The 10,655-nt window shown below is 45.2% G+C and overlaps 1 protein-coding gene across 1 annotated transcript; it reads right to left on the bottom strand.

The window, feature by feature from the left end:
* LOC102248292 (olfactomedin-4-like) lies at positions 1 to 7,306 on the bottom strand. Its single transcript, XM_014535248.1, has 6 exons — positions 7,238 to 7,306; positions 4,602 to 4,754; positions 3,535 to 3,750; positions 3,196 to 3,361; positions 2,695 to 2,854; positions 1 to 679 (listed from the first exon to the last, which is right to left on the bottom strand). The coding sequence occupies exons 1-6, from the start codon at positions 7,304 to 7,306 to the stop codon at positions 1 to 3; spliced, it is 1,443 nt and encodes a 480-aa protein (XP_014390734.1).
* Positions 7,307 to 10,655: the final 3,349 nt, after the last annotated feature.

Below are 10,655 nucleotides of genomic sequence, written 5' to 3'. Positions count from 1 at the left end.
TCAAGCCTCATAGGGCCTTTTGGCTGGTGGTGTTGATAGCTTATGCTTTAGTGGCAGGAAGCTGAGGTCATAATTGACCAGGTAGCCATCATTGTAGACATACAACTTGTGATCTAAGGAGCAGTAATTGATGCCCTGCAGCGTTTCCAGCATCTTATCCAGCAGGATGCTGAGATGGTGCTCCTTCCCAGTGGTAGTATCAAAAGCATAGAAGATCTCCTCTTGGCGGGTGCTCAGAGAGCGTAAGGCATAGAGCATCCCACAGGCCATGAAGGCCCCGGATAGGGCTGGCTTGTACTGGCTGGTGCGCCAGGTTTCTTCCACATCTAGGGTGCTGGGATTGAGGCGACTCACAACCAGGTTGCCCTTACTCTCTTCTGTAGCATAGAGCACCCACAGCCCCTTCTCATCACTGGCAAAATCTAAGTCCTTCCAGGGCACACCAGCATAGGAGAAGCGGTTGTTGTAGGTGGCGCCAGGCAACGGGCGTCGCAGAACCAGGCTGTTGGAAGAAAGGTCCACCTTGGCTATGTCACCTGTGCCGTAGTAGTTAAAGTACATGGAGTTCTTGTACACAGTATTGCCACTGCCATCACCAAAGCCCATCTTCCGCTGCTCATAGTTCTTCAGCAGTACCAGGTCATCATAAGACTTGTGCAGTCGGTAGTAGTCAAAGTACCTAGGCCAAGCACCACACCAGAGTCATCAGGTGACAGGAAGAAGCAGGGTAACAAAGTGCTATTAAAAATGGGCAGGCAGGAAGGTAGGGGAGGGTGGGGGAAAGGGAGAGAGATCAACCAAAGGATTTGTATGCATGCATATAAGCCTAACCAGTGGACACAGACAACAGGGAGGTGAGGGCATGAGTGGGGGTTGGGGAACAAGGGGAGGATAAGGACACATATGTAATACTTTAATTAATAAAGAAATTAAAATTAAATAAATAAATAAAATAGGTTTGTTATTAAAAATGGGCAGGCTGGTGTTCTAACTAATAGTGGGGGACTTTGGACTCAAACAGAATTGATTTTTAATATTTAATTTTTCACTTACAATATGCTATGAGAATGAATAACTGAAAAAAATAACAGTAATAATAACATTAACAGCAACAATGCTTAATTAAATGAGATAATGGAATGTACATGCATTATCTCATTTAATTATAACAAAGTTACTTTTGGATAGGTCTTATCCCTTCAGGCTAGGAGACTATGTCTCAGGAAGGTTAAGTAATTGGCTCCAGGTTAATCAACTCATAAATAAAATTTGTTTAAAAAAATTACCTCCTTGTCAAGAGTAAGATCATGCAAATAACATAATTACTAGAGAATTCATCTCAAAGTAAGCAATCAACAAGTGATAGCTATTACTCTTTCTTCTTTATGGATAATGTCCTTTGCTTATACTTCACTGCCTCCCACCTGCTCTTGAGACACAGGTGTTCTGTAATAGGACAGAGTTCTGAAGCTGGATTCAGGAAGATTTATGCCCAGAAAGTCACATTGGGAAAGTCCTTTACATCATTCCTGACTTATCAGTATCGCCACCTCTTAAGATTGGGCAGTAAGTCCTGACTTACCCACAGAGATTTGGAGACAATTTAACAAGCAAAAGCATGTAAACGTGTTCTGTGTACTAGAAAATATATGTAGAAATAGGGAGCATTATTATCAGCAGAAAGTTTATCTTTCTGAGATAAGCTTCAACTGGGGTTCCTCAACTACTGGTTCAGCCCACATTCACCCCTCCCTGCCTTCTTGGGTGAGCCTATATCACATTTCTGTATGTACTGATTTTAAAGACCTTGTCTGTGAGTTGTGTCTGCCTTCCTTGCCAGGCTGCCAGTTTATTGAAGGGGTCATTCATCTACTCATTGATTCATTTAGCCATTCTTTCACAAATATTTATCTGCATCTACTATGTTGCCCATACTTTTCTATGTAATCTCATGTGATATTCTCATATATTTAATTAATCTCATTTTATAGCTGACTGAGAGGTTCTGAGATGTTAATTCACAAAGTCACTTATCCTAGGCCTAGCTGGTTTGGCTCAGTGGATAGATAATTATCTGCCTACAGACTAAAGAGTCCTTGATTCCAGTCAGGTTTGATTCCAGTCAAGGGCACATTCCTGGGTTGCAGATTTGATCCCCAATAGGGGGCATACAGGAAGCAGAAAATCAATGATTCTCTCTCATCATTGATATTTCTACCTCTTCCTCTCAGTTCCTCTCTGAAATCAATAAAAATATATTTAAAAACAAAACAAAGTCAGATATGCTAAGTGGTAGTACTGAGATTCAAACTTAGATATATTAGACTCCACATGTCAAGTTTGGTCAAGTTTATCCTCTGAACTGTTTCTGAGCAGAAGTTAGGATTCTAAGGCTCAGATATAGAAGAGTTTTTTTTTCTAAAAATATGATTAAGCTAGGAATAGAACCAGCTCTGGATTAGCATGGGATTAGAAATTTCAGTGAATTTGTGAAGGAAGTTTAGGGCAGTCTGGTCCATCCTTAGCCCATGAGAGGAGCACTAGGAGTTAACCTGTCAAGCCTAGACTAAGTTTTCCCAGGGGCATGTCTGAAATAGAAGAATCTGGGATGGGGCCACAAAGAGACCTGGTAGGGTAGAGTAAAGAAAATTTGGAATGAATCTGGTTGCAGAAGAGAAATCATCTTGGACTCACCTGCCATCTGTACGCAGAGGAGCCACCCAGTAGAGGGAAGAGGATGAATTGGGTGCTGAGTCTCGGCCCCAGGCTCCTGCCTTGTAAGAGAAGCCTCTCCAGTTGAGCTGCACCACAATGGGTCTACTGACTTTCTGGAGCCCTCCATGGGCACAAGAACCTAGAAAAGAGAGCAGGCAAGGTATGAGATAAGTGTAGTAACCATGTGTGCATTTGAGTGTATGTCCATGTGTAAGCAGATGTGATTGTGCATGAATGGAGACTAGTGTGTATGTCTGATTATAGGTGTATTTACACATCTATGTATCTGGCTATGCCCTTGTGTGAAAGTGTAGCAATCTCAGTCTACATCCTTTAGTGAAACACCAATCGCAAAAATAAAAGACTTACTTTATATCAAGATCTTTACTGTCCACCCCTCAGTACACCATATTCAACCCTACATGCCCAACCCTGTCATTGGGGAGATAAGATCTTTGGAAATTCAGTCTGGGGCCTCACCTGGGGGCAGGATTTGGTCAGGGTTTCTGGAGGCCTCTTCTTGCTCCTTCTCCCTCTCACATTCACTTATACGGCTCTGAAGGACATCCACTTCCTGGCGGAGAGCTCGGAAGCTGCGCTGGTCAGAGTCAGCCAGAAGCTTCAGTGTGAGGCTGGCATTAGCCACCTGAGGAAGTGAGATGCCAGGGATGTGGGTCACTGAGTGTTCTTAAGTTCCCACATTTCTCAGCTCAGGGTCTTCTTCCCCAGAAAGAAGTGATTTGGGAAACTGTCAAATTTTCAGTTAGATAAGACAGCAGGCTAGGGAGGAGAGAGAGATTCTTAAATCTATCCACATACCTGGCTCTGGAGCTGGTAGAGGATGTCCCCAGCCCTTCCCTTCGCTTTAAGCTGGGCCACCAACTCCTGTGCTCCCTCCAGCTCCAGGCGCAGCAGATTGAAGGCTGGGGACTCATAGGAGACAGCAGGGGCAGTAGGATTTCTGGACTTCAGGGCGCCATTCATTTCTAGGATCTGGTTGTCATTGTCTTCAATGGTGCGTGCATACTCACTGACCTGGTCATGGGTGGGGGGAGGGGTGGACAGGCAGTTCATAAACCTCAACAGCTATGGCTCTTTCCATCTATTTACATCCCCACCCAGTGCCTCACAGCCTACAAAATTCTCTCATATTTCTCACCTTATTTGCTTCTATTTATAACCCTTGAGGTGAGCATTACCATTATCCCTATTTCATAGCTGAGAATGATAGCATCCTTTCACTGCAAGAAAAATAAGTCTTTCCCCTACACCACACAGATTCTCTCTTTCCTTTTCTGTTTAGAGCCACACACTCCCAGGAACGCTTTAGTGAGTGAATGAATGACCTGACTTCCAGCTTCCAGTCTGCCCCAATCCATCAACCTTCCCCAGGAGCTCCACTAGTGACCATTCAAAAAAAACACTGCCCACACCACACTGCAGGTGCAACATTTCTGTTTACTCATCCTTACTTACAGCATCACTTCCAAGCTCACTAACCTGGCCCACACATCTGTCCACCAATTGCCCCTATTTTAACTCTTCCACTTAGGCTGTCTCCTGCCTCCTTTGCACTAGTGATCCCACTTCCAAGCCTTTTCCTGTTCTCTATCCTCTTCCCATCTCCCAGTGAATCCATATTCACTAATTCACCTGTTAATATAGGAAGCACTCCCTATATAAGCCTCTCTGTTACTACTCCTGGGGATCCCCCAAAAGTGCCCAGTTTTCCCTTTAAACTAAGGATTTTCCTCAAAGATAAGTGCTGTGCTTCCTTCAGCTCCTTCTTTACCACCAGAGCTCATCCTCGTGCTAGGTTCTGGAGAGGCTGCACCTGTGCTACCTCATGTTCCAGCCCCAGCCCCAGCCCCAGCCCCAGCACTCACCCTGGACAGCTCCTGCTCATACTTGCTCAGGAGCTCTTGGGCTGTACTCTGTAGCTGTTCCAACTGTTTCAAGGTGATGACATTGTTGGGCAGGTAGACCACACAATAGCATAGGCCATCTTTATCCAAGGAGCCTGGCACACGTCTTACCAGCTGCAAAATGATGGTTACAGGTACATTAAGCATATATGTTGGAGCACACTGTGCTTTTAGGCAACATGAGGCAGGAGAAGAGGCTGACCCTGCTCTGGTGTGCCTAAGAAGAAGTTCTTGACCCTGCACAAGAGGTTGTTCTTAACTGACTGGGCATTCTTCTGCCATGGGTTTGAGTGACCCTTTCCTTGACTTCTCATAACTGAAACCACAGTCTTCTCCAGCTCCTATTGCTAGGGCCACCATCACCCTACCTCATATGCTGGCTTGATCTGCAATTCCTATAACTGGAAGCTGACCTTTCCTGGCTGTTCTGTGGGATAAAGGAAAGCAACTCTGAAGAGACTTGTCAAGGGACCAGTTTAGGGGCTGCAGTTCTGAGAAGTACCCCCATTATAGAGATTTAGTAGATCCCCACAATTTTGTCTTGAAGAAGCAGGTATAGAGAATTCCAAATTGTCAAGAAAAAAAATATTAGCAGCACCATGGGGCACCAGAAACTAGATTGATATTCACCATTCACAAGAACATGACCAGGTAGAACTTGTTATCCACATTTTATAATTTAAAACCCAGAGGTTCTGAGAATTTTTACAACTATTATGCTTAGTCACATAATTAACAAGTGATCAGGCTGCAAGTTGCCCGAAAGTCTCATGCTTATTCTACATCCTGTGCTTATATACTAAGGGAGCTGCAGAGCTCCCAGCTGTGTTGGGGTGGGTGTGCAATGCAGGCCAAAAGGATGAGGGTGGCAGGCATTTACTTTGCCTCAGCTAAACAGAGTGAGGGGGAAAGTTTCTAGAAATAAAAGAGACATAATTTTGGGTTCTTTGCCCCTTTACCTATTATCTTACTTATAAACCCACTGATTTGAGAGCCAGACTGCCTGAATCTACTACTGGCTCTGTGACATTGGGTGAATTACTTTACTCTCTGTGTTCCAGTGCCCTTGTAAGAAATGAGAATACTTATGTTTTACTTTATATCTTAAGAAACATAAAACACCAATCAGAATGAATATATTCACCCCTATGTTCACAGCAGTTCAATTTACAATAGCTAAGATCTGGAAACAGCCCAAGTACAGTAGATGAGTACATGAAAAAGCTGTGGCACATTTACTTCATGGAATACTATGCAGCTGTAAAAAAGAAAGATCTCGCCCTGACCGGTTTGGCTCAGTGGATAGAGCATCGGCCTGTGGACTCAAGGGTCCCAGGTTCGAGTCAGGTCAAGGGCATGTACCTGGGCTGCGGGCACATCCCCAGTAGGGGGTGTGCAGGAGGCAGCTGATCGATGTTTCTCACCCATCCATGTTTCTAACTCTCTATCCCTCTCCCTTCCTCTCTATAAAAAATCAATAAAATATATTTTAAAAAAAATAAAAAAAGAAAAAAGAAAGATCTCTTACCCTTTGAGACAGCATGAAGGGACCTGGAGAATATTATTCTGAGTGGAATAAGCCAGTCAGAGAAAGACAAATACCATATGATTTCACTCATATGTGGAATCTAATGAACAAACTGATTTGACAAACAAAAAATATCCAAAGACATAGAGGCATAGAACAGACTGACGAATTTTAGAGGGAAGGCCTGGGGGGAGGGGGAAGAATTAACCAAATAACTTATATGCATATATGTATAATCCATGGACATAGACAATAGTGTGGTGAAGACCTGGTTGGGGTGAGGTCAGGTGTGGGGTGGAGAGGGTCAATGGGGGGAAAAGGAAGGCATCCATAATGTTTTCAATAATAAAGATGAATTCTTTTAAAAGAACTGTAAATATATGTAGAAATTAATTTGTAAAGACTCTTACTAGCCAATGGTCATTATAATTAGTTATTATAGACTCTAAGGGTGGCAGGCATCTTATTAAGACTCATATTAGCCTGTTATTATTATGATCCCCTATGTTCATATGTCCACTCCCATTTTGAAGATTCCTTCCAAAGTTGTTGATTAGGCCTGTGGCACTAGCTGAGGTTTCTTTACAGAGTCTTTAAGAATTAAGATATGCCCCAGCCCTTCTCTGAATAGTCCCACACATAGTGTCCATGGTCCTGGTAGTTAATCTGGCACTGTCTTCAGTCTGCCTCAACTCCAACCTAATAGTGTAGCTTTGGTGGATAATGGAGCTCAGGTCGCATGCTTACAACAGCCCAGGCTGAGCTCCCTTATCTGTAGCATCCTTAGCACAGGTAAAGGGTGGCAGACTTCTGCATAAAATAAAGATTCATGAAGAGCAGTTGACAGCCCAGAATTCTTTCCACTAACTTTCACCCTTGTTTTCCCCTCTCACCCTATGCTCACCCAAGCCCAGGGATCATTGGAGCAGGCAGGGTACTCCATCCTTCTTCCATCCATCCCTCTCCACCTTCACTCTCCCCCAGAACCTGGGGTTCTTAGAAAGAATCTAAGCAATGAGGGAGGCCAGTCCAAAACACAGAACCATCTCCCTCCCTCCACCACCTGTACCTGAGGCTGTCCTTGGATAACCAGGGGCAGCATCAGTAGAGTAGTCAGAAGAGTTGGGGCTGGTTGCATCTTGCATCAGCTGCAGGATTGACTAAGACCTCTGACTTTCCCCAGGCTTTTATCTCTGGTCCAAGTGAATAGTCTCACTAGGAGGGGGCACAGATTTCGACATCTAAACAAACTGAGGTTGGGAGAGGGTGTGGAGAAGGTATGGGGATATGGGGTGGGAGAGAAGGGTTGCGACAGACTGATGCCTTCAGATAGGAGATGAAATGAGTTTCTCACTACAAACAGTGTCTTTCTCATCCATCCCCATGCTGAGATCTGCCCTTGTCCTGCTGGGCCACCTTGTCCAAACAGATTAAGGGAAACCTGATGCATTCTGTGGGGGCCTTGGAATGTATCCCTTTCAGTATGGATTATGGTATTTCCCTCAGCCTTGAGGGAGGAAATACTCTAAGAGGAAATGCAACCCTACCTGCTTCATCTTGAGGACAGAGCCATTAACTTAACCACATGCCCTTGGATGAGGGCCAAGCTGTACATCTAGGGGGCTTGCTTCAGCAACACTGTACTGGTCTATTCTATTATGTGTCCTGTCTCACCCCTAGAAATTTGTATCCTCCACGGTTATAGGCTCTTAAACATTTCTATCTCACCCCACTATTCAAACGCAGTCCCCTATCCAAACTCCTGATGCCAGCAGCCATCAGTGTCTGTCCTTCAGGAAAGTTCCCTCCTAGTTCTAACCAGCCACAGGAGCCTGTAGAATCTACAGTCCCCTGGCCTCCCAGCTGCGCTTCCTACAGAAAAGGAAGAGTTTGGGTCCTGAGTCCTGGATAAGAAGTCATAGTTCAGTGTCTCTGATGCTGCTATGCCTCTTAAGTACTTCTCACACCTACTCAAATACCAAAGTGGATGTCAGATTTTTCCATTGAGGAATTTTTTCTTTGTAGCTCCACTGTCTATATCCTTTATTACTTCCCAACTTCTCACTGCAGCCCCAACTTCAGATATTAAGAGCACTCGGCATAAAGGCCCTCACTTTCTCATCCCATGCTTTAGGGTCCCTTGCCCAGCATGCAATACCTGGTAGGGAAAGGCATATGAAACCCACACTTCTACTAGGGAAAGGGTTTGAGAGCTTAGGTGAATGTATGACTCCATGGAGATGTGCCCTGTGCTTTGCTGGGAAATAATTGATGAGATATTATACCTAATCTTGCTTTACAGATTTGCACCTTCTGATTTCCTGCCCAAGACCAGGGATTCATTCTTCAATTCCTCCGGCCTCGTCTGGCATAACTCTGGGGTCCGGAGGAACCACATAGATCAGAGAGATAAGAAATGAGTTGGAAAACCTAAGCTGCATGAAATTGGACTCCTATCCAGATTCAGTGTCTAGGTGGGTGCTACTAGAACGTAAGGATAGGGGGAATGGAGAGAAGGATGGTGGAAGAACAGATAGAGCATGAATCATAAAACCTGGTGCTGGGGTCATCGTCCTATTATTTCGAAGCTGAAACTAGCTAGTGGTACTAGTTGGGAAAGCAGGAGAAGGCTCAGTGTCTGAGCTAAGTGGGGAAATAGCTCAAGGAGGCAGCCATGGTATTGCCCACTGCCTTCCCTTCCAGAACCAACAGCTCTCCCTTATTTAGGTATTAACCACTCAGGTCAGAAACCAGATCAGTTTCTAGAGCTTTGTTCTATTTTATTCACATTTCCCCAGCCCCTTCTGTCTGCATCCCTTCAGCAAACATGGAGTCCCTGCTTGGTGTCACACAATACTTTCTCTCAGCTGCCCGTGTCCTCTGACATCCCTCCCCCCAGCTTTGATGTACCTCCCCCCAGCTCTGTGCACCTGAGTCATAGCCTGGCTGGTGTGGCTCAGTGATTGAGTGCCAACCTATGAACCAGGAGATCACAGTTCAATTCCCAGTCAGGGTACATGCCCAGGTTGCAGGCTTGAACCTTTGTGTGGGCCATGCATGAGGAAGCCGATCAATGATTCTCTATCATCATTGATGCTTCTTTCTCTCTCTCTTTCTCCCTTTCTCTCTAAAATCAATAAAAAAATATTTAAAAAAAAACTTACTTCCTCCATTGACCAGTATAGATATCCATGTCCTGACTCAACTTGGTGGCTCTTTTCATTCTGTCTTTTGTCCATGGGAAAACTATTGGATTATGCAGAACTCGGTCTTGGAAAGTTCTGATTCCACTGAGGGTACAGCAGAGCATCCAGTTTAGGCTGCAATAGAAGCAACTGGGTTCAGTTCCGATGCCACAGTAACAGTGCAATTGGTGGTCAGGTGAAAATGGTGGAGGCAGGAGGACCTTACTTATCTGAGTTTAAGTGGGTGAAAAACAGCCTAGAAGAAGGCTTTTCATGCTCCACCTAAAGACCACAGTTATGTCCTTGAACTTCATGAGCTATAGCATCTGCTATTTTAACCTGGTCCTGGGCACTGAGGAACCTGGGGCAGGTGAACAGAGAAGAGGGTCTCTGGCCCTGAGTGATGCTATCAAGCTTCTGTGTGTGCTCGAGCTTTCTCTGCGGCACTTCTTCTGGGCCTTCTCTCACATCCCCACACTTCAGCTCTTGCAGAGTAGGGTCAGGTAATAAGCCAGGCTAGACTTTTCTACATGGAAGTCTTGTTGGTTTAGAAACCAGAGCTTCCTTCTGAAGGATGAGGCTTCACTGAGTCATGGGGCCACTCTCACAATGGGAGCCCTTGTGGGCTCCTTTGAAGCTTGAGAACATTCTATCAGGACCACAGGGCAGGCCCAGCCTTTACAAAAGAAGGAGGATATGTCAAACCCCTGAGAGCCTGAGAACTTGTCTCCCAAAACCACAGGGCAAGCACAACTGTACCCAGGCAGGGGCCTGGTAAGAAAGTTCTGTACTCAGGATGAGAGCCCTATTAGCACACTTCCTCTTGGCAAAATTCCAGGAACAACTCCCTTGTTTTCCCCATGTTCACACCCCCACTTCTGCTCCTTCCATTTCCTCCCATAGGCTAAATGACAGGGAGGAGCAAGAATCCAGGACCCACTTCCCACCTTCCAGCCTCAGCCTCTGTTCTGTGTTTGAATCTCTACAGGCGCAGCTGCACCTTTCTCATCGTCCACCTGCCTGCTTTGCTCTCCTTGCCTGCCCAGTCCCTCATCTCCAAGCTCAACAAGGCCCAGCTTCCTCTATAGGTCAGGAGTTCAGCAAAGGACACATTGAGGGAGAAGTAAGGTAGGCTCTCTGATCTCCCTGAGCTCCCAGGCACAGAACTGTCTCTGAGCTGTGCCTTGGAGTCCTGAAGCTTCTCCTTGATGGTGGTGTACTTCAAAGGTGTCACACTATCGTGTGCCCATGTCTATGATCAGGCAACTGATGTACAGAAGAGATAGGGTCACATAGGGATGG

The sequence above is a fragment of the Myotis brandtii genome, unplaced genomic scaffold (assembly GCF_000412655.1).
Source record: "Myotis brandtii unplaced genomic scaffold, ASM41265v1 scaffold1405, whole genome shotgun sequence".
Lineage (NCBI taxonomy): Eukaryota > Metazoa > Chordata > Mammalia > Chiroptera > Vespertilionidae > Myotis > Myotis brandtii.
This window is presented reverse-complemented; position numbering and strand designations above follow the sequence as displayed.

Coding starts and splice junctions, on each gene's coding strand:
- LOC102248292 (XM_014535248.1), bottom strand. CDS start 7,306: ATGCAACCAGCCCCAACTCTTCTGACTACTCTACTGATGCTGCCCCTG. Junction 4,755..7,237: donor TTATCCAAGGACAGCCTCAG/GTACAGGTGGTG, acceptor ATCATTTTGCAG/CTGGTAAGACGTGTGCCAGG. Junction 3,362..3,534: donor TCTACCAGCTCCAGAGCCAG/GTATGTGGATAG, acceptor TCACTTCCTCAG/GTGGCTAATGCCAGCCTCAC.